The following is a 23,683-nucleotide window of genomic DNA, read 5'->3' on the forward strand; positions in this document are numbered from 1 at the left end:
GATTTAATCTCAGGATGTTGCTGTAGCCCTCAAGATTTAGATGGATTTGCAGATATTAAACACAGCTGCATATTCTTCAACATCATGAAGACCAGGGAGACATCAATATAAGACTAGGGCAAAGTTCTTACAAGAATCAATCAATGTTCGGTTATGAAAAATAGCCCAAACTATGAACATCCTGTGATGGATTATTTAATACATTAGTAATATGAATATGGCATAAGCATGACTTTAGGAGTCTAAAGGAGGCCATCGACCAAAAGCCAGATTCTTACAACCAAACACTGATCAATCCTTTCAAGAACTTTCACTTGTTTTTAGTAGCGCACTGATCTTCATGATGTTTGTTTCAACATGTTTTATAGCAAACTCCAGGACATTTCAGCATCAGGTATATTTATATTCAGTCCATTTGACACTCCATTCATTTGATCGACTCCATTCAAGTAACAGTGTGATTATATTGTGATATATTAAAAGTTTCAAAAAGTTGCTGTGGCACCATTAGATATATAGCTAGCTGAGCTCAGAACACCTTTCATGAAAATAAACATGTAGCTACAAATCAGTTCCTTCTTAATTTGGTTGGGAACTGTTGCAGCCAAAATGTATATATCAACTACTTGAATTAGCAAAATTGCAACATGATTCTTCATTTTAACTCCTAACAATTAAAAGTAGTTGTGCTCATGTTCAATGCACATGAATCAAAGAGGGTTTCGGTTGAATGGGTGTTATAGTGACATTCTACAATGGTCCAAATCTGAAAAAAAAAAAATCGGTGGTTCTTTGAATGGCACAGAATTTGTCTGATTTTGAGTAAATTACTATGATCACAAAATTGAGCGACTGTAACATGCGTTCATGCCACATTGCATCCTTACAACCCTTGTGTACAATATAACAATAATATTTCATGCATGGACACATACCCTTATGAACTAGCCCAGAGTTGGGCCTGAGTTGGGCTAGTTTTTGAGCAAAGGCAGCAAATCCATGTGTGTCACAGAACATCTCAGGTATTACTGCTTGCTAGCTAAGTGTACTTAGATTGGAATTTACATTTCAGCAGTAGGTCAGTTAGTCACTGAGAGAAAATGAATTTTCAAAGCAACACACTGGTAAAACACATTAATTCACAATCGCTAGAAGGTCACTATTTTTTTGTCTTTTACTTCTTTATGGTTAAAATTTTAAAATTAATGTTGGAAAATGACCTGTTTGTTATGGTATTTTATGTAGAAAGTTCATTTAGGAACTATTTTTTATCTTCTTTGTTGTCTCCTTAAACAATATTCTGAATGCATGACTATCATTACATCTACATCAAGTACAATAATCATTACTTTTCAAACCTCTTGAATCTTTCTGTTGAAATTTTGCACATTCAGCACATGTAATTTGTGTAGTTGTGATCATGCAGGAGGATGGTACCAAAACATATGGTGTTATGATATCTATATCTTTCATATTGGAAGAAATGAAATGAATGATACAATTACAAAATAAACCTGGATTTCTTGAGAAAAAGAGTAGAAAGGGAATTGGAAACAACCGCCACAAAGCTGACACAACAGAATTAATTATAAAGAGGAATAATAAATAAACAACTGCTGAAGGTTTCTATTTGATCAATTCGAAGGATCTTATACTATACAAATGTCAAAAACAAACTAACATGATCCAGTCCCTTTTAATTATCCCAGGCATCACATATATTGAAAATGTCATCCTTAATGTCACTGGGTTTGCTGTATGAGGATCAGGAAACTGTGTTTATTTGTTGCACTCATATCCATAGCCTATTGTTTCTTTTATTTTTGCATGGTTATAACATGCTTGGTTACAGAAGCACCATTTTGGCTTGAAGGGAAAGCAAGGACACAGTGAGCCCTCATTTAAACGTCACTGGAGCAAATCTGGGTTAACTGCCATGCTCAAGGGCAAAGCAGCTTTGGCCAGATAAAAGGCATTTGACCTTATGGTCCACTGGTATCAGATCAACGTCTCAGTTGAGCTTATAGCACAGACTGTATGTTTCTATGTACATTTATTTGAGAAAATAATCTCATCATGGAGACATATAACTCTGAGAAGCTCACATCTATCTATTACATGTCCATAGGACTTAAGATCTCCATTAACAGCTATGTTTTCCCATGTCAGTCTCAGTCTTTACTGTCGCCAGATGAACATACATGAGATTATCTAAACCTTCATTGTGATCTCTGTGGAAGAACTGTGCACAATAATTCTCCATGATTTCCACACAAGCAGATTTGTCATGTTAGACCAGTGTGATCTCCTCTGACCGGTTTATAAGACTCTCAGCAGATTCTCAGTTGATGCCACAGCCAGCATGACAGAAGCTACACCATTGTTCAGACGTCAGACGCCAACAAAATGACAAAAAGTTATTTGCCATAATTAGTTTATTAAACAGATCCACAGATATTAATTGTCTGAATAACTGTTGCTGTTTACAAACTATGCATAGGGAATCGCTGATAAAATGGTCAGATAAAATCGCTCAAATGTCTTTACATGGATCAACACAATAAAAATCTGAGGTTATAAATAGTCACACGCATTTAAATAACCTCCTCTATTTATAATTGCATTGTGATGCTCTTGATGATCCTCTCACATTGATTTTTTTATCAACTGCAACATATTTATTCGCATTTTTACTCAAACAACTTACAATTTATTGCAATTTTATTTTAAACAACTGAGCAATTGAGGGTTATTGCTCAGGGGCCCAGCAGTGGCAGCTTGGTGGACCTGGGATTTGAACTGACAACCTTCTGAGCAGTAGTCTAACACCTAAACCACTAAACTACAACATCCCCCAGGCTAATTGTTGTTATCAACAAATGCTATTATGCTGCATTTGCTCATAACTCTGAATTTCACATTAGTAAAAGCCAAAGAGAGTGACCGTCAAGTCAGAATTCCTATTAGAAATGGCAGAGAAGTCTCATCAAACCCAAATTAAAGTTAAACTGCTCTTGACATCAGTAGTAAACAAAGTAGCACAAATTTACTATATAGTATTTGCTTTAGATCAACACTGGCTTGTGTAATTAACTATACATTATTATATACAAACATAATTAACTAACAATAACTATAGAGTCAATTGTTTTGAGTAGGCAAATAATGTATTTGAAATGTGAATCTCTTTCTGCTTTTAACGGTACGTAAGAAATAAAACATGACGGGGTGTGTTGTTCAAAATAATCCATATCAAGGTGATGTGATATAATGCCAGCTGTAGGTCCAGGCTGGATAAACATGAAGTGTGACATCGTGTGTGCATTGCAATGACATTGTTCACACACTCGCCTGTGTATTTATATATATCTCAAGGATTAAAAGTGACATCCACTAGTTTCCACATCATAGGCGATACATATCTGCCTGTCAGGCTTCCAAGTCAAACTGCAAAATGTTTAGCATTTCATGCATAGCAATTTTAAACACACTGACAAGCTGTGTTTATTTTAAAACTTCCCATTGTCGTCATCATTATTGTCATGAGCTGTGTCTTAAATGAAAAACCCTTCATTTAGTATTAGTATAAGTATCCTAAAGTATTTACAGGTTTAGAAAGATCCAGAAGACTGGTACACAAAACAGACCTTTCGGCTGCCTTGAAGGTTACATGAGATGCTTTTAAAATTCAACCACTAAGTGTAATAGGAAAGCCATTAAGTAGATTGACAGATGGAACATTTTCCTCCTACACTACTACAGATTGTGTAAGGACAGTAACAAAAATGAATAAATTACCAAGTACACTAATCATTTAAATGTGGCTTGAGTGATTCTGAATCGCATTTCAAAATATTAGCATTCAGAATAAAACAAATGAATAAAACAAACGAGGAGAGTGAGAGTATCCCTTACCACCCTATTTGTAGTGCAGTTGACCCAATGCATCTATAAGATGTAGTATGTGAGGGTGATTCTTTTTTTCGGTCCATCAACTGCCTCACACAATTCTTTTGCTCTCTCTCTTGCTCCCTCTCTCTCTGTCTGTCACTGTCACCCATCACAACATTACATCATCACACAGCACAGAGCAACTGAAGAGCTATCACCCTGACACTGTTGTGGGAAATCACAGTAGATCTCAGCCACACACACATAAATAAATTAAATGCAACACACACTTAATGGCAGAGTTTGAAGCCTTATAAGACATCTAATAAATAAGGGCCTGAGAGAGAGAGAGAGAGAGAGAGAGAGAGAGAGGGAGATTTAGTCAGATTCAGCTCACTTTTTTTCTCTGGCCAGTCATTTCTGAGCTTGTTTGATTTTGAATAATGCAGAAACTCCCTGACCGAGCCCTTAAACATGACCCACTCTGACCTCTCTTTCTGCACCAATGCTGGCATTCTGAAGACAGAAAAAAGTCACCCCTTAGATTTTTCACTGTCATTCAGAACACACTGATCTGTAGAAATGTGAGCATGACATCCATACAGAAAATGCATTTCTGAGCAAAGCAACAAAGAAAGAAATGTAGGAGTCTGTGAAACTTGGAGAAGTGATATGTCAGTCAGGAAGACTGAGAAGATCATGACTAATTAAAAGCCTTAGAGGTATCAGGTGTATGCTATTTTCATACCTATATATATATATATATATATATATATATATATATATATATATATTCCCCATTGCTTGTACAGATAACTCAGTTGTTTGGACAGCCAGGGGCAATTCATTCCACCACCTGGGTTCCAGGTCAGAGAAAATGCATGTCTTGATGCATGTCTTTCTTGTACCTTGAGGGATGGTATGTCTGGTTGAGCCATGTAAGATGTGAGAATGGTGTAGACTGGGGTCCAATAAATGCCTTAAGATAGACAGGCACTGGTCTTTGTAGGCAAGCATTAGTGTTTTAAATCTGATGTGGGCAGCTACAGAAAGCCTACAGGGAGCATAGCAATGGGATACTGTGGGAAACTTCTGTATTCAGCTAAATTCTGGATCACATGCAAGGGTCAGATAGCACAGCGGCAAGCCTGCAGGAGCACGTTTTCTGGATATAGAGTACACACAATCTAAATCAGTGTGATGGTGGAGGCACTGACGAGAGCTGTATTTGCCATAGAAGGAGTCAGTAATTTCAGGAATATAAGTACACTTGTGTGCATTTAACATGATTTTTTATACGTGTCTTGCAGTGAAGCGGAAAAGGCTGCACAGAGAGCATTTCAACTGAGCCCATGTCAACTGTTTTTTGATCTGACAAACAAAGTACTCATTGTAAGAGGAAAGAGAAATGAAAGAGAAAAGACAAGCTCAATAAAAGCAACGACTCAGTCATGCGCTGCAAAGCCTGCCTCTTGTGGCCTCAATTCCCTTTACAACCCACCAGGGGTGTCATAATCATCTAGTCTTTATCTTAATTACTGTAACAAGAGATACTACGTCCAACCTCGAATCATCCATTCATTAACTGTCCTGGGGATCACTATTACACCTAAGCTTCAGAAATTGATTCCTACAAACTATGAAACAGTAATTACTCAAATACAAGATCATATTTCCAGATGAACGTCACTCCTGCTTTCATAAATTGAAAAACTGTGATAATCATTTAGTTTTCTTTCAAATGGAGAGGCTTTTTGCTAACTTTATCTGGAACTGCAGATGTCCAATTCTTCATTCTGCCATTGCTTTATTTCCCTAATAGAGACAGAGGTGGTCTGCACTTTCCAAACTTAATATGATACTTTTGGAAAGTCTACATAAGATTAAATTTTTATTGGCTCTATGCCCCACCCCATTTAGCATGGGTTCAGATGGGCTGGGTCTTAAGACTTTACTCTAATCTAATCCATTTGTTAAAAGTACAGTTATGATCTGACATGAAGCACAAGTCATACTTGGTGAGACCCTTGCATTATCTCAATCTCCATTTGGCGCAATGTATCATTAACTCCAAGGAGTTCTCATCCAGGGTCAAGCTGTGGGCAAAGGAGGGTTTACGGAAAGTGTCTGGAGGGATGGTTGCACATATTATCCCAATAACACCATAACCAGAGTGAAGTAAGGAGCTGGGAGCAAATGGTACTGGGACATTTCATGTCATCACAGTAAATATGGATGAAGGAAGAAACCAGGACATATTAGAAGAGAATTTAATTTCATCAGCTAAGAAAATGAATCTGGGGAGAAAATGACCTTTCAACAACCTCAAACATTCAGACTAAATAACTAAAAATGGCCTTGCATTGCCTAGCCCATCCCCTGACTTTCATCTCATTGATAATTTATAGATTATGAAAATGCATGTCCATCACTGGGACTCTTGTTACCCTGGGGAATTGAAGACAATTCGGCAAAAGGAATCGACCAAAATTAAATACCAATGCTGCAAAAAGCTGATTAACTGTCACTGTAGACTTTTATATGCATGTCTATAATTTGTAGTATCCAAATATATCTTTGTTTATGCTTATAAATACATCCATTTTGGTCATACTCTATTTATAAGTACAAATTCAAAAGATATTATGAGTGCAAATGTTGAAATCTTTACAACCCAAAGGATCCTGAAGCTCTTGTGGACAACAATACAAACTGCAGGTTTACATAATTACAGAAGCTTATGTAAATGTGTGTTGCTTTTCAGAATCATGTCCAGTATGTCATTTCCCCCTGCAGCTGCAGCTTGTCTCCTCTTTGTCATTATCAATACAATTATGGTATTACATCACAGATTATTGACCAGTGCTCAGGAGGCCATTTTGTTTGGATGTAATCCCTGTTTTCAGAATTAATTGTCAATATAATTCACTGGTGATTCTAACACAGTTTAGTGCTGGTATATTCAGCACTAAATACTCAGCACTGCATTATGTGTCTAGAGAAGCATGCTGAAATACCCCCATTCACTTTGGATATTATTGATTATGTGGCATTTAAAGAGCAAATCTCTTATTTCGTTCATAAAGTTCCTGCACTTGTTCATGAACTGCCACTCACCCAGTCACAAGCAGTCATTCTGGGTGATGAATGGGCTTCCTGTAGAGATCTGACCCTCTGATAAATGAGTCAGATTTCTGCTATGAACCAAGTGTTTAATAATGACTGACTTGCTCTAAATAAACAAAACATCTCAGGTTGTTCTTGTTCATGTTCAACTAAAAATAAGCTGTTATGTATGGAATGTAGGTTGCATTGTATCTTTCAAATAGAAATAGAAAGCTCTTGGGTAATATCAACATATCCGTCATCCCTATTAAGATTTTGGTCATGCAGTTATCCAACTATCATTCACTCAGACTTCGAGGTCATTCTAATTAACCCCTTAAAGTCCCAGCTTACTTATTTTTACATAATTTGGCAGATGTACTTATTCAGACTGGCACACATTATCACTTTCCAAGTTATTAGCTCCCCAATGAAACCTTATCAGTGCTTTATAAGCTTGAGTTCTGACTATGCAGAAACCGCAATGACACTTTAATATTAATCAGTAATTATGAATATAAATATAGTGAACAATAATTTCACAGTCTACAGGCTTTACCTGCATCTAAAGTGGCCATAGTTGCCACTGTGCACATGCTGTTCTGTATATTTCCTGTTTTATATTGCTCTGTAAAGTTTACATATATTTAGTCTGCAGTTAGAATGATATATGTCTGTTATGTTGTGTTTCTTAATCCTGTTGCTAACTTAACAATAACATACTGTAGATGACACATTTACATTTCTGGCATTTGGCAGACACCTTTATCCAGTGCAACTTACAATTTTATCTCATTTTTCTTTACAACTGAGCAATTGATTGTTAAGGGCTTTGCTTAGGGGCCCAGCAGTGGCAGCTTGGTGGACCTGGGGTTCAAACTTACAATTTTCCAAGCAGTAGTCAAATGCCTTAACCACAAAGCTACCACATCCCCAGACACTAATCACATTGCCACAACCTTAGTGTGCATAGTCTCCTACTGTCTAATGCACATTTAAGACATTTAACATAATGTTTGCATGGCATATTTCAAACGATCCACTATTGGATTGTTGCAAGGTCAGAGTTTAAATGCTGCCTCAACTAAAGACGTGTAGTTTTGCTTTTGGTAGGAAGGACAGGTCTCACATTACTCTAACCCCCAATCAGCTGGTTGCCAGTGACACTCGATGGTAAGCTATGAGCCATTATATACTTACCTTTGCTTGTTAAAGAACCTTGTCTTGTGCAACAGAGCATACCTGCCACTCCACTTCAAGGTATCCTTGCTATTTTGACCCCTTTTGAACATCTGATTATTGATTGTATGGGTCCCATGTACCAATCTTAGGCCAGACACTTCTGTCTGCATACTGTTATGTCCTCACTGATGAGTGGCAAACATCTGATCCACCAGCTAAGGTACTCAACAGCTATAAGTCAGCAGTTTTCATTACCGGCTCTACCTATCTTGTGCTGCAGCTTAGAAAAAGCTGGCAAAATCCTAGTGTCAAATGCTGAAATTGCAAATCACAAAGCCAAGTCTCTCCATTTTAAACTTGCTGATCAGGTATTAGCTTTGTCACCTGAGGCTTTTAGTCCTTTTCAAGCCAGATTTGCTGGCCCCTACACTGTTAGGTGTCCGTCTCCACCACATCGGAAGATCTTTACCTGATGGTGTTGTGTCAGCTGTGTGCTCCTTGTTAGGTGATCCTGCTACTGAAAGTTCATTAGACTCCTTAACTATTAGTTTGCAATGCCTAGATCTAAACAATTTAATCTCTGAAGACGTAGCCAAATGTGTAAAAATCCTGTCCTCTGGTAAAATGCTTGCTGAACAAGCCTGGTAACTTTCTCACTGGTCTTAGGGTAAAAAATGCGACATCTGTCTGCTTGTTGCATCATTTAATTTCCCTCTATTTTCCCTGATGTCCCTCGCCGTGCAACAGTCCTTGAGCATGACATTGGTGTAGGCTTAGCTCAGCCAATTAAACAACAACCTTACTGTGATAATCCCAGAAAAAGGAGAAAAAATATACGTGGAATATCTGCTGGCTCATGACCTGACTAAGCCTAGCTTTAGTGCATGGAGCTTACCCTGTCTTCCTGTTAATATATCTAATGGCTCGTATAGACAAACAGGAACATATATTATGTTAGAGTCGGATCTGCTACATATGTCTGCAACATAAGTTTGACTTGCCCAATGGTTATTGGCAAGTGCCATTAATGGCTCAAGAAAAAAAGAACTCTCTGCCACCTTCAAAGACAATCATTTTCTCTAATATAAAGTGATGCCCTTTGGAGTCTTTAATGCTCCTGTCATGTTCCAGTGCCTTGTAACAGGCATTGTTTGGGTAACCTGGATGTGAACCCTGCCTGTTTTTATAGACATTAATATCTCTTCCTGGTCATTGACCAGATTTGACAACTTTCTATATATCAAGCTAAAGCTAATCTCACTGGGAATCCTGCCAAATAGTATTTGGGAAATCACAGTTACATATCCAGGCAAAGCTGTAGGGCAGTGCTTGGTGTGACCCACTTAACCCTTGCATTAGTTCCCTAAACATCTAAACATTGAGAACCCCACCAGTCCTTGAATAGCTGGCTTTTACAGAGAGCTTTACCACAATTTTGCCACCATGGTCTCACCGCTCTCTACTCCACTGCTCCTATTGTGGTTTAAACAGACCACAACCCACTAATTTTTATTAACTGTATAAAGATCCAACCAGTAATCCTGTAATGCGTACACCTCAAAGTTCACAACATCAAGGGCACATTTGTAAAGTAGTGGTTTAAGGTCAGTCCAGAGTATAAAGGCATAATCATTGTTTGTTTGAGTGTGTGTGTGTTCATGTGGGTTTCTCTCTCTCTCTCTCTCTCTCTCTCTCTCTTTCTCTCTCTACCTTTACAGTTCATAGGGCCCTGAATGCAAGAAAAAAACAGAGGAAGGCTTTCAAACTTCAAAAAGTCTGATTCTGTCATTTGCTACTTTTAGGTCTAATAGTGGAATCCTTTTGGGGAGCATGTGATGGGAGGAGAAGTGTTGGCTGTGCCAATTAATTTGCCCCACCTGTGAAAGGGCTGGGGGATGTTAAAAGAGGGTTATCATTCTCTCTCTCTCTCTCTCTGTCTCTCATTGCAGATGCTGACAATACTATCTTTGAAGGTTTCTCTTCCCAAACCCTAGACACCCTTTTCCTGTTCCTTTTCAATAAATATAATAATCAGTTATCCAACATCATTTTGTATCTGTCTCCAATTTATTTTTATGTTAAATGAGCTGGTTCATAAAACTAAAGATCCATTAAATCCTAACCGTGGAACTCCATGCAAGAATGCAAGATAATGAATAATATAATGTATCTCATATCATTTCAATAAGGAACAGTATTTGTATTGTATTTCTTTGTCAGTTACACAATGGCCGATAAGCTTGTCCTACCTCAATATTTTTAATAATAGGTCATTGCTTGTTTATCACTGGAGGGACAATGACTAATTACCATATTCATAGATGCGTAGATATGTCTACTCTTACACCAGTGCATGAACTGAGAGACAACATGCATTAGATAGAGAGATGCTTTTTTTCCTGCCCTCTAATCTCTGTGCTAATAACCTCTTCTGATAAACAATCAAGCAAATGCAAAACACAGGGACACACACAGAGAAACACTCATACACACACAAATCCCATTAGTAGATGCTAAATGAGTGGGTGAATTTGCAAGGCTGGTACAATGGACTGCTCTTAGCTTGGGCTTGAATTAGATCTCCTCTTTGTCACAGCTGCAGGATGGATAAAAAATAAAAACACTCAAAACATTGAAGAGGAAGAGATTCTGAGAGGCAAACAATTCAGTCATCTTGAGGGCTGGACTGTCAAGCAGCTTCCTGATTCGGACAAACGAAAATAGCTATATTGGAAAATTGACATATTTTCCACAAGAATTAGCAAGTGCAAAATGTAGAAAAGGAAATCCGATATGAAAGATAAGAATGAGCTCTTTGTTAAGGAGAAGCAGCAGAGCTAAATGCATTGAATGAATTTCCAGATCATTCAATTAGACATGTTTTATTATTTGGGAATTGACCATAATAAATGGTTCAAAAATCAAACAAAATCTGACTACATACATTGATATTCACATGGTTGTACCGTCCTTCACAAGACAGCTTACGTTCCTTTTTTTAAGCTCTCTTAAGCATCAAAGATTTATATTAAAACACCTGACGTTTGCTCTATAATTTACTTGTGTGATGCATAAAGTGGCTCAGAGGTTCACAGGTTGTTAATCATCAGACAAATACTGGCCCAGTGGTACTTTTACACTGCAGTTAATCTCTCTTTGTTTTATGCAACAGCTTTTAGTATAGGTACAATGGACTGACAAAGATTGACATTATCTATTGAATGTCCTTTTTATCATCAGATGACTGATGGAAAGAGGGGGAATATGGTTACAATATTGATCAATTCTAAAACGAAATATTTATATAAATCTTTGAGGAAACCTGACCTGAATGTCAAAAACATTGCAATTTAGAAAGCAGAGTAACAGTCAAGTCCAGAATCTTTAGTGCTAAAAATGAAAAGACAGAAATCTCATTATATTTTAAATCATTTAGGCTTTTGAATAATTTGTCATTCATTCCAAATCAATTCAGGAACTATTTGGCTTGTTGTTCATCACCATTAACTTTTTTGACACTGCCCTAATTAGTTCTCACTTTACACACAGAATCATCAGCAGCAACTACACACACAGCACTCTCATCAAACCAGATGATCTATCAGCCCATAGCGGAAGCCGGAGACACCCTACAGGTCATCTGGATTTGATTGTCCATTAATTTCTTCCTCTTTTACGCAAGCACACACATGCACACACACACACACTCCTTCTTTCTTCTCCTCTCTCTCTCTCTTTTTCAGAATCACTCCCTACAAATCAATGTGCCAATATAGACCACCTCTTTTATACAGGACATGTCTAATGCCCCTTCAGACACTAACATCGACTTCTTGTTCTAAAGCAAATATATTCTTGTTGGTGTATGTCAAAAAATCTATTCTCCAGTCCAGTCTGCATTAGCACTTACCATCTTTTATTACCAGACTCAGTTACTCACAACTAGCCTAACATGGCTCATGCATAACTAATGAATTTCCATGACAGAGCTGCTCATGCTCGCCGCTAATCATGTATTAGACATTTCAATCAGTTACTTAATACCATGATATCTGCCATCTTGTTCAGCAGCCTTCTATCCTGCACAATATAACATATATCATATCTTTGTGTCAACTAAAAAAAGTCTTCTAGGTTTTGACTGGCTTTGAATCGATTAATTTAAAGAATAGCAAACAATAACATTACAGCAGCTTTTAACTGTAAGCTAAAAAAATAATCAACTTCTTGTCATGTATAAATCTGAAAAACCCTGAAAGCAATATCTAATCACATTTTTTGTGAGCTATAGGTATAGTATACAGTTTTCACTGTAGGGCGGGACAAGCCACAAGACCTTGAGTCCTTTTCAAGCTATGGTCTGTTCAGTAGGTTTGCTTTTGGTGTAGTGTTATCGTTTGGTATAGCTTGACACCTCATGTTCTCATAAGTCCATGCTTCAGTGGCTTGAGCTGGCATCTTTTGAATGTGGTGTAATTTTGCTTCCTCTCAGCTGGTGATCAATTACCCAGTACTCTCAATCGTAACTGATAAAGGACCTTGCCAACATTTATCTCAATCCAACTGGATCAGGAACATGTATGCTTATTGCTGTTTAGCTGCTGTGTCTAATTCTTTGACAAGTGTCCTCACTGGCATTTTGGCTTTTGAATTTCTCAGCACTGGCACAGTGATGCAGATTTTCTATCCAGTCAGTAGTTCTTCTAAGCTGATGCTGCAGCACAATAGAACAAAAGCACAAGGAGTGGATTGCCCTGTTTATTGCCCTGTATGTTCTTTTCTATTTAGATCACTAGCTCTTTGTCTACAATTCCATGTGGCATATGTTCAGTTATCTTACAAAGTTTGGCTTAGGATTCTCAATGACCTCAATGAGGGAGAAAAATGTCCAGGTAAAAACAAAATTGGGAGCCAAATCTCTAGGTAATGTGAGTTACAATAAGATACTACAATGTGTTTCTTCATTTTACATTGAGAGCAAACTATTGCCTTGATCTGTCTACTTGGTGTGAACATTATTGGTTCTTTCTGCTGTGAAAATTTGCTCTTGCATGCCTACATGTTTATATCTACTGATATTCCCAGCTACCATACAGTCTGGTGGACTCTTTGCTCACATTTTAATAACCCTTGAAACCTGTTATGGATACATGCAGTGACTTCTATCCTCATTGTTTTGTGTACAGAGATACAATATCAGTTCCTCACACTTTAAAAGTGAATCTTTCCACAGGAAAAAGTCAATTACCTTGACAGGCTGGCCAGCCTCCCTTTATGATCTGCCACTGGCTATCTTCCTGTGTGGCTGACTTAATCAAACTCAGTTTGTGTGGGTTGGGTGGCAGATTACTGACAACTGCATCAACATGACAAGCTACATCAGGCTCTGTCTCTCGGATCTGTTTATGTATTGTACGGCCTTTGTGGCAATATGACCACAATTACTTTCTAGAGGCTTATTTTGCTTTGGTATTGAATTTTATTCAATTCATTAACAGTCTCTGGAATCTTGTGAATAATCACAGCTACAAGGTCTGGAATTGGTGCTTTCTTTTTTTTTTTCTTAATCCACTAGGTATTTGGGATCTTTTCATGCCCAAACTAAAGCCCTCTCTGGGATCAGGGCAGGCATACCACCCTTCTACTAGGGAACCCTGCAAAAAAGTCACATGAGCAGACAACTTTTACTTTCACAAGGGGAGAACAATCCGCCAGAAAGAAAGGCCATGTTCATTAACATCAGAGTGTATATTGCTCAGTTGCTTCATTTAGCATCATTACTCCCCAGAGCATCACTTTCTTCACTGAGCTTCCATTTGACAAGTAGGCAGTAATTAAACGCCTAATTGGGTTTTAGATGGCTAATTGACATTTGCACATCAGACAGTGAGAGACACCATGCTGCTCTCAGAGGGTACGAGCTAAGTGTTAACATAAGGTGTCAAACCAGTCATGGTTGTCTGACAGGTGAGGGGAAGAGAGTCCTGAACTCATTTGATTTGTTTTGGCCTTATCATCCCTCCTTTTATTGTATGTTATGTTCTGCCCTCCATAGATCAGCAAAGGTGTCTAGAGAACATCAAATAGCACTTAACACTCCATCATCCAAGATGAGGGATCACACCACCATGTCAGAGCAGTAGCTATGAGTCCTGAGTTCCAGCAAAAAGCTTCAGACAAATTCTCACTCTCTGCTACTCACAGACACAATTAGATAGACACATAAAGGTGTAATTTCTCAACATTAATTGAGCCTGTATTATTATAAATGTGTAATTAGTCTCTTCTTAATGCCTTTCCATACTTCCTACTCACTGCTAAAGCCTTTTTCTTTTTATTTATGGCTGTGTGATATATTTTTCTCATTCAACATCAATATTTATCAATAATTATATGTATTTCCTGGTACAAAAGACCTCCAGATTTTATATATTTTATGGTGTAATGTTATGTCATTTATCATGTCATATCATATCAGATCATATCATAATTGTACAGGTAATATTAAATCCATCATGAAGCTATGAAGCATAGTTTGAGTAAAGTGGAAAAGAATGAATAGCAAAACCAAGCTTAAGCTCGAGCTCTGGTTCTATAACTCAAAACATAAAATAAGAAATTGCTGCTAAACATAACTGAAAATGATATCTTACTTCACATGTACCATTCATTTTTAAGGACATTCACCAAGAATAAAGGTCAAGATAAAGGTAATTAGCAAAATGCTAAATTATAACCTCACCTAGGCACCAGCTTTAGCTTCCCAGCATGAAGAATCTCATAAAATAAAAACACAGATGTCAGAATTTTCGCTGGTCCCTGTTGAGTCCTTTTGTTGACATTATAAATTCAGCTATGGGCTGAAATTGGAATGAAGCCCAATAAGCTTTTTACACCTTTTCATATCTATGGGCAATCATTCGCAGTGGTCTAAATAGCAAGCTTAATAGACTGAATGTTTTATGCTGTGAAATCCATGTAAAATGGCCATTCTGCTGTATGAAATGAAAAGAAAAATGAATATATTTTGTCAGACAAACATACTTGTACCTCGTAAGGACTTAAGAAGTTCACAGGTGTAGAATTTGCACACTATAGTGGTAATAATGTGCAGGATTTGATTGAATTCTCTTTACTTATTTCTGGATGAGCAGAAAGACAGTGTCCTGCCATCAGAGACCTGAGGCCCTGCAACTGCTGCCTCTCTCAGTACACAGATGGTGCCTTTACATAAGTGAGGCGAGCATTACATCCACATCATTTCCCCTTCAAGGACTCAATTCACAGAGGAACACACTCTTGCTCCTGAATTCACCCCCCCACATGCACAGTTATGACAAAAGTAGTCTTATTCTGAAGAGCCAGTTTAACACAGTAAACATATGATGCCTTTTACATCTTACGGTTGAATTACTTTATCCATCCATCCATTTTCTGTATCACTTATCCTATACAGGGCTATGTGGAGTCTATCTCAGGGGACTTGAGGCACAAAACACTGAATGGTGTGCCAACACACTATGGAAAATTTAGAGATGTCAATCAGCCGGCAACAAATGTCTTTGGACTCCTAACCCTAGAGGTGGGAGGCAAATGAGCTAACCACTAAGCACCATGACCCTTGCTTAAGTAGTCATATTATTTATATAGAACTAGAGCCTGAAATATTAAACTATTAACTATTAAAACCCAAACCTTTTGCTCATGAGTTGTTCCTGTGTGTAATTGCTTACATTTGTGTGCAATTGTACATCTTTACAATGTTTATTCTCATTCACATTTGTTTATTTATTTTATTTTATTTTAATATAGTAAAATGGTAAACTGTTAATGCTTGTTCACAGTGTTAGGCACTAAAGTCATCCATGTCATCACTGGTGTTGGAGGATGTTGAGGTGCTGCATATCCAGCTAAAGAAGAAGCAAAATGTTTATCTTTCTATGTTTAACATGTTATCTTTATATGTTTAGCTGCCATATTTGACTTTTATGAAACTGTTGACCTAGATTAACCAGCTGACAACTCGAAGGGAAAAAAGATCTCTCGGCTGATTAATAAATAGGCTTTATCCTGTTTAAAAAGACTGAACAAGACAAGCCTTTAGGCAATAAATCAATACCATACCCTTAATGAAACAGCCTTGTTAGAGACATGGACTAAAGGCAAAGAGCTTTCTAAGGACATGGTCACACCTGAGGAGCATCCTGCAAACTGATGCTGTCAGACAGGAAGCAATGACATTAGAAGTCATTATATAACCATTTAAGTCAGTTACAGCTTTCTAACTTCTGTGACAGTTGTTCAAAGTCTGTAACCCATTTCTACATTAATCCCTACAGCAAAATGTGATTACTAGGACAGTGTCTCTGCTTCTTTGTTCTTCAAGCAACATAAATGCCATCAGCCCAATATTATTACAGTTAAAATAAAGCTGTTGTTTTGCATGTAGATCAGTCTTGTCCTGCTGTCTTTGTCAGCTCTAGTAGGACATACAGTACTCCAACCAAACCGGCGTGTCCAAACCATCAGAGTCTCTGGGAGATTTATGATTGAAGTGTTTACAGGTTTTCACCAGTACACTGCCGTTTCAATTCCCCCGGCTGAATGGAAATTGACTTATCGGACATTTTCAATCAGTATAAACAAATGAATTATTTTATAGCTGCAAGTCGGATATAAAATTATTCAGGACACTGTTGGCTTTCAGGGTCTGAAGTTTTTACCTCTGTTGTGATAACCTTGCACAAATTTTAGTGGCTGAAGAAAACGCCTTCAAATTTTAGATGCTTGCGGCATCACAGAGAGCAGAAATGGGTTTGATATCATCATTTACTTTAAAGATATAAAATGTGAGGAAAAAACTGCTTTTATTGGGGCTTTGCTGGAACTTTTCTATGAATATATTGTCCTTAATGGGCTAGGTAAAACAGAAATACTAATGAAAAACAATAATTGTTAAACCCTTTTTTATGAGATATTAAATACTATCTTGGAGTATGACATGACAAAGAATTTCAATGCCGAAAATGGACACAACCAAATTCCAATTTTTTTTTTTGGCTCCTGGGAAAAAGAGATACTGACTGACATTAAAAACTACTGATTATAGTTCTGGGAGGTTAAACTAAAAGTCAGCAGGTTAGGGCTGAGTGGATGGGGTATCGCAGAAAGAGGTGTGGGGATAATGTAGGCTAGAAACTGATGGCTGAATTTAAATGAGCACATCAAAGATACAGAAACACACTTGTGTGGAACAGAGTAGGATGCTGGCTACTCACAAACAAGAAAACACACACACACCTTTACACACTCTCTCTTTCTCAAACACACACCTAAATCACACACCAACATGTACATTATACAGCCAGCCAATAGCAAAGACACAAGTGCACACAGTCAGGCTTACCTAGTTTGGGCAGGGAGTATTTAACTTTGAAATAATTCTGGTAGAAGTTGAGAAGCCTTTTGGTGATCTGCAGGGCGTAGTCTCCTGATCCGCTCTGAATGGCATCAGGTCGAGCGTACAGCCGGATCTGTCCCAAAAACACAATAACAAAACGAGTCTAATCCGTAATGTAGTTAAATTACTGCTGCTACTAAAAGTAAATTAAGATGACTGAAGTTCACATTAATCATGCTTCATGCACAGATATAAACACACCACTGAATTTCACACCCTTGCACAAAATGTTATCTCTAATACTTCTCTTCGTTAGATTGCTTTTAAACAAATATAAGATTATTAAGCCTGAATGTAGACAATTTTACTCATTTCGAGCTTGAAATATTCTTATTCTACTGGCAGATCATTTTGCTCATATTAAGCTTTTATGTCTAGAAAGAAATAAAATGAGCTGTTAATAGAATAAGACCATTTCATACAGGTTTATTAATTTGATCTGTTATATAATAATCTCATGATAATAGATATGAAATTACTTTTCCTTTGTTTAAGATTGCTTCACTTGCTAAGATATCTTCTTTTGGTGACACTTTTTAGGATCATCTGTTCACAACATTCTTCAGGATTATATAACACAGGTACATATCATATACTAACTGGCAAGTAAAGTAAATCTGTCATTTTAAACTGAGCTTCTGACAGGGGAAAAAATGATTAATACAGATGTACAATTATTTAGAGTATCTACACATCTAGTAACTAAATCATAACAACATTGAATGCACTCTTCACAGTGCCGATGTGATAATGGTTAAAATAATAGTCTAATAATCACAAGTAGATTGTATACTACAGATAACACAATGCATCATTTTCTCATTTTATTGTTAAAATAAATAAATATAATTATTTGTTGTCATGGTAGCGCAGAACAGATCAGAACTACATTACCCATCAGTCGGCCAAGTAATGGCGTCAATAACCATTTGCACCTGTTTCCTCTTCACCTAATTAGTGCTGATATTAAAATTCTGGTTTCTTTGTGTCACACTGTTCAGATTTGGATGTTGCTGTACGCCACTTATTCCTCATTGTCTTCATGTTCAACTCGTACCACATGTATCTAGTTTTGTTTGCTTGTGTGCTTCACTTTAATAATCTCTAATCTGCACTTGCCTCTGCCTTCACTACTAAAACCTGACATTTATTCATTATTCTTGGATAGCCAAATTTATCCTGGTCAGGCTCATGGTGGAACATATCCCAGTCACACCTAGAGGAAATTTAGAATAGCCAAGGAAGAAAAACAATAGGATTCCAATAAGAAGAAAAAATGAAATGCAACATGATCTTAAAACCAGAAAACCTGGAGCTGTGATTGAGAAGCTTTGCTATTAAAATTTGCAGTCACATAAGTTCGATCTGTTAAATAAGTCAAAATCAAGGCTATAATCAACATCATTGTCTAGTCCTTATGCTTCCATAGTTTTCCCTAGGAAAATATGTCACTAATAGTCTTCGGTACTGCGCTGCTTGAAAACTTCATCGCACTTTTAAAGCAGTATTTAAAAAGATGGTCTGAACATCTGAACAAAGAAGGAGGCAGTACATTTATCTTGTCTCTGTGGTAATTGAATGAACTAGAGCATAATATTGTTCGATCTGTGATATGAGAATTGAATCCACTGACACTGATGTCCAGCTAATATTTTCACATAAAAAAAAAAGCAAAGGAAAAGTTACCCCTGTAACTTATAATGATTTTCCAACTTAAAAAAAAAAAAATCCTTTATCAGTCAGCATATTTAGTATAACTATGTGGTGTTTTAAAGCTTGCAGTAATTTTCACCCAATAAAAGAGAGCGGTAGGAGTTGAGGAAAGAAATTAAAGGTAAAACAAAGAGAAAAGGGTAGAGAGTGAAAGAATATGAAAATGTGACAGTTTGCTTGAGATGCTCCTCTGTAGAAAATGATCGCTCTATTCGACTAGCTGAAGCTGCTGTGTCTTTTTCTGCACAGTTTCTTACCCAGGTGAAAGAAATGGCTTCATGTGCCTGGAATAACACACTCATACAGTCACCAGCAAAGAAAAGAATATTGTTTCACAGCAGTTATATGCTTTCACTTCACATGTTGATACTGTAGTGATTCATTTCTTCGAGTGAATAATTTCATGCTTTTTGAAGAATAAAAATAGAAGTTAATATAAGTACAATTTTTTTTTTGCATGGATGTTATTTATATACAGAACACTTCATATACAGCATGTCATTGTTTAAATAAAGATAGAAATGTTGCCAGTATTGTTTAGCATGTGGAAATATTTTTTGAAGGATTTATTTGTTTGTTTGTGGTCAGTTGGTCTGAATAGATAGTATATGTTCCAGAGGGCTATCTATAGTTGGACTGGATGCTAATGACACTAAACAACATTTTTAGCATCTCACAGTTCATGGACAAGTGAAACAGAATGAAGTGTGTTAAAGTTGCTAAGACAGGATACAACCCACACACAGCCCACACACAGGAAGAGAGAATTCTTAAGGGTCCTGAGTCACACAACCTGCATTGACATATAATGGAACGAAGCAAAAAAAAAAAAAAATCCAACAGAGCTTTAAATATTTGAGCTGATACTACAAATTTAGATACCACACGCATATGTCTATAACATGACCGCAAACATCTAACCAGTGGCTCCAAACCAGTATGCAATATAACATTTTATTTCTGAACACTAATGGAGAGCTGGAAAGACTCTTATTTAATAGAAATTCTCTTTAATTTATGTCATTTTCTCACTTTCACACAGTGCCTGAATTATTAGGCATGATTAGTGTAGTGTTAACACTGTTTTCAAGCCCAGGGATGATCCAGAAAACCAATTCCTGTTCCTCCTGAGTTTTGTGTCAACTAAACCTTGTGCAGTCTGCATCCGGAGTAGAAGCGAACTGAGCTTGATGTCAAGTAACATAGTTCAACTTGTCATCTTCCTTCCTGGTTCTTCTTTCATGGTGCTGGGGAAAGTGTTATTATGGTTACTGAACCATAATAAAACCACACTTTCATAGGACTGGAGCAATGCATTTGTCTCACCTTTACAGGGCGAGTGCTTTGCAGGTATTTCTGCATGATGACATGCTATCCATTTAACAAAACATGGGTCTTTACTGTTCTCTCTTATTGAGTGTTTGTACCACAGGGAAATACAAAAAACAAAATGGCGCTTATAAACCCGGCGCTTGATATTTTCCATATATATAACAGGAAGCTATACAACTGATCCATGGTTTAGAAGGAATTCTTCAATGTGAAATTGATTTTGAGCCCACAAACCAGCACAGGTCCTGGATATATATATATATATATATATATTTTTTTTTTATTTAACTACTCGCTTATTTTTATACAGTAATACCTCTTACACATACACCTGCCAGACACTAATAGGAACACCTGTATACCTGCTTAACCATGTGGCAGCATAAAATCATGCAAATACAGGTCAATAGTAAATGTTGAAAATATGTTTACACAGCATGGTGCTAAAAAAATTGGTGGTTCTCTGAGAGGTCAGAGGAGAAAGACAAGACTGACTGTCCAAGCAGACTAAGATGGCCACCATTTACATCCATGGTGAGCAGAAAAGCATCTCAGAATGCACAACATATCAAATCTTGTGGCAAATACCATATCCAGTGGGCAAAATTGGGCACTTGAAAATGGTAAAAGACCAAGTGATATGAAAACTCCAGGAGATTAGACAAATCACAAACCGGTCTATCTGCCACTGTGCCATGATAAAAATCACTAAGATCACACTGTTCCAGCTCTTAACTTGTATCTACATGATGAAGCTCTTGAACTGTAAGTGCATGCTTTTATGCACTGGTTGATTTGATGGTTGGATGACTGCATGAGTAAGTTCCTAATAAAGTGGTCACTATATATTCTGGCATTTTCAAACTCCATTTTAAAATGATTTTTATCCTTTCATGTTTACACATTATGCATATTTGTCCTAGACACAAAACTGTATCTGTTACATGATGGTGCACTAAATCAGTGTATCAGATTGCAATGGCAATGTGCCTCACTTCCCATTAGTGAAAATGCTTTGATTCTGATCCTATCAGATCTCCGCAGAGGAGATGAGGAGCCTTACACTTAAGAGCTGGTGGAAAGAACTGTGGAAATAAACAGAGGAGAAAGAGAAACAAATCTGCACGTCACAGCCAAGCCATCTTAGTTACCCTTGTCCCTAGACGAGAGAGTCCCTAAATGTTTTCCTGGAATCCCAATCTTGTGCTGCACATTTCACTCTGTTAAACCTTTTAATTCATTTCACCCCTTGAATGGCATGTTAATCAGCTAGTGAGTTTATTCAGCTGTGTTAGAAAGAGGAAAACAAACACACTCAAAAAAAAAAAAAAACAATGTGCAGCTAAAATAATGAATGCAGCATGATTAACTCCAGGATCAAAAATGAGAAAACACTGTCTTACAGAATCAAGCATTTGGATGGAGGTGGAAGGAGTTTTTGGAAACATTATGTGCTGTCCTCCCTATCTACCAAGGGTGGTGAGATTCTTCTTATGCATGTGTGATCATCATTATGCATCTATCTATCTATCTATCTATCTATCTATCTATCTATCTATCTATCTATCTATCTATCTATCTATCTATCTATCTATCTATCTATCTATCTATCTATCTATCTATATGAACCAATAAATATCAATGTGATACACAGCATTTTTCCCCTTCTTCTTATGCATTAGTACACATTGGACTTCATGTTACAAAGCTGTCTGATTACTAGCCTGTGCAAGCAAATAGCCTGTTTAAGCTTAGTAAGATAACATTTTCTTTAGTGTTCCGTCACACAATTTACTCTGTAAATCAATAATCTTAGGTTGCTAAGCAACATAACAAAGATTTGGGTATTCTACGGGCAGAACAATGGCTTAAAACCTGGCGCGTATGTTACTTAACTGCATTGAGGTCACAGCTGTTTTTACAACAGCTTCATACGTAGTTTGGCCAATCAGCCAGAACCAAAATGGTCTGTTTTGTAAACAAAATTTGATCATTAATAAATGTTTATGAAGATAGGTTACACCCCTGGGTGGCATTATTAACTATGTAATATGTAACCAGTACAGCCAATTATTGGTTAACACCTCAAAGGTGTTGCTCCATAGAAGCTAAAAAGGACATAAAATGTTATTTACATATGTTATAGAAATCCTCAATAATGGCCATAAATACTGTCTTAGTGAGGTGATTCTGTGTACAAGATCAGTGTGCACAAGAAGGTGTCCAGGTGTTTCTGACTGCGCTGCTTGTTATCTGTTCATATACACAGTTACATACTGTGTACATACATAAGTAGTGTCTATGAAACAAAGGCTTGAACATATTTAATATATATTATATTTATTGGGCGGCATGGTGGCTTAGTGGTTAGCACTTTCGCCTCACACCTCCTGGGTTCGAGTCTCGCTCCTGCTCACTGTGTGTGTGGAGTTTGCATGTTCTCCCTGTGCTTGGTGGGTTTCCTGCCACAGTCCAAAAGACATGCTTCTAGGCTGATTGGAGTCTCTAAAATTGCCCGTAGTGTGTGTGATTGCATGAGAGAATGAGAGTGTGTGTGTGCCCTGTGATGGGTTAGCACTCCGTCCAGGGTGTATCCTGCCTTGATGCCCGATGACGCCTGAGATAGGCACAGGCTCCCCGTGACCCGAGTATAGATCGGATAAGCGCTACAGACAATGAAATGAAAAAAATTATATTTATTAATTTAGCAGATTCTGTTATCCAAAGCGACTTCAGAATGTTGTGTAGCCCTCATCGGGGTAAAAATCCACAATAGTTCATTAATTCTATACATTATTCTTTACCATGTACAAACCTGACTTATATTATTAGATAAGATCCAATGCTGATTCTTCATAAAATTTCTAATAGATGACCCTTGACTTACAGGACGATTTCAGGCTGATTCTGTCATTTTAATCCTACACTGATGTTTCTTCTACTAGGCCTGAAAATAAAGCTTAACAGTCTGACATCCCACAGTAACACTGGTATTTGTGT

At 37.2% G+C, this 23,683-nt stretch overlaps 1 protein-coding gene across 1 annotated transcript in view; it reads right to left on the reverse strand.

Annotated features, from left to right (window-relative positions):
• Nucleotides 1-23,683, reverse strand: part of LOC131370316 (thyrotropin-releasing hormone-degrading ectoenzyme-like) — a 154,780-nt gene that overhangs the window by 108,254 nt on the left and 22,843 nt on the right. The window contains exon 4 of the mRNA XM_058417577.1: nt 17,585-17,711. Coding sequence (XP_058273560.1) covers nt 17,585-17,711 — 127 coding nt within the window. The remainder of the gene's footprint in view (nt 1-17,584; nt 17,712-23,683) is intronic.

This window comes from Hemibagrus wyckioides, linkage group LG19, assembly GCF_019097595.1.
Source record: "Hemibagrus wyckioides isolate EC202008001 linkage group LG19, SWU_Hwy_1.0, whole genome shotgun sequence".
In the NCBI taxonomy this organism is placed as follows: domain Eukaryota; kingdom Metazoa; phylum Chordata; class Actinopteri; order Siluriformes; family Bagridae; genus Hemibagrus; species Hemibagrus wyckioides.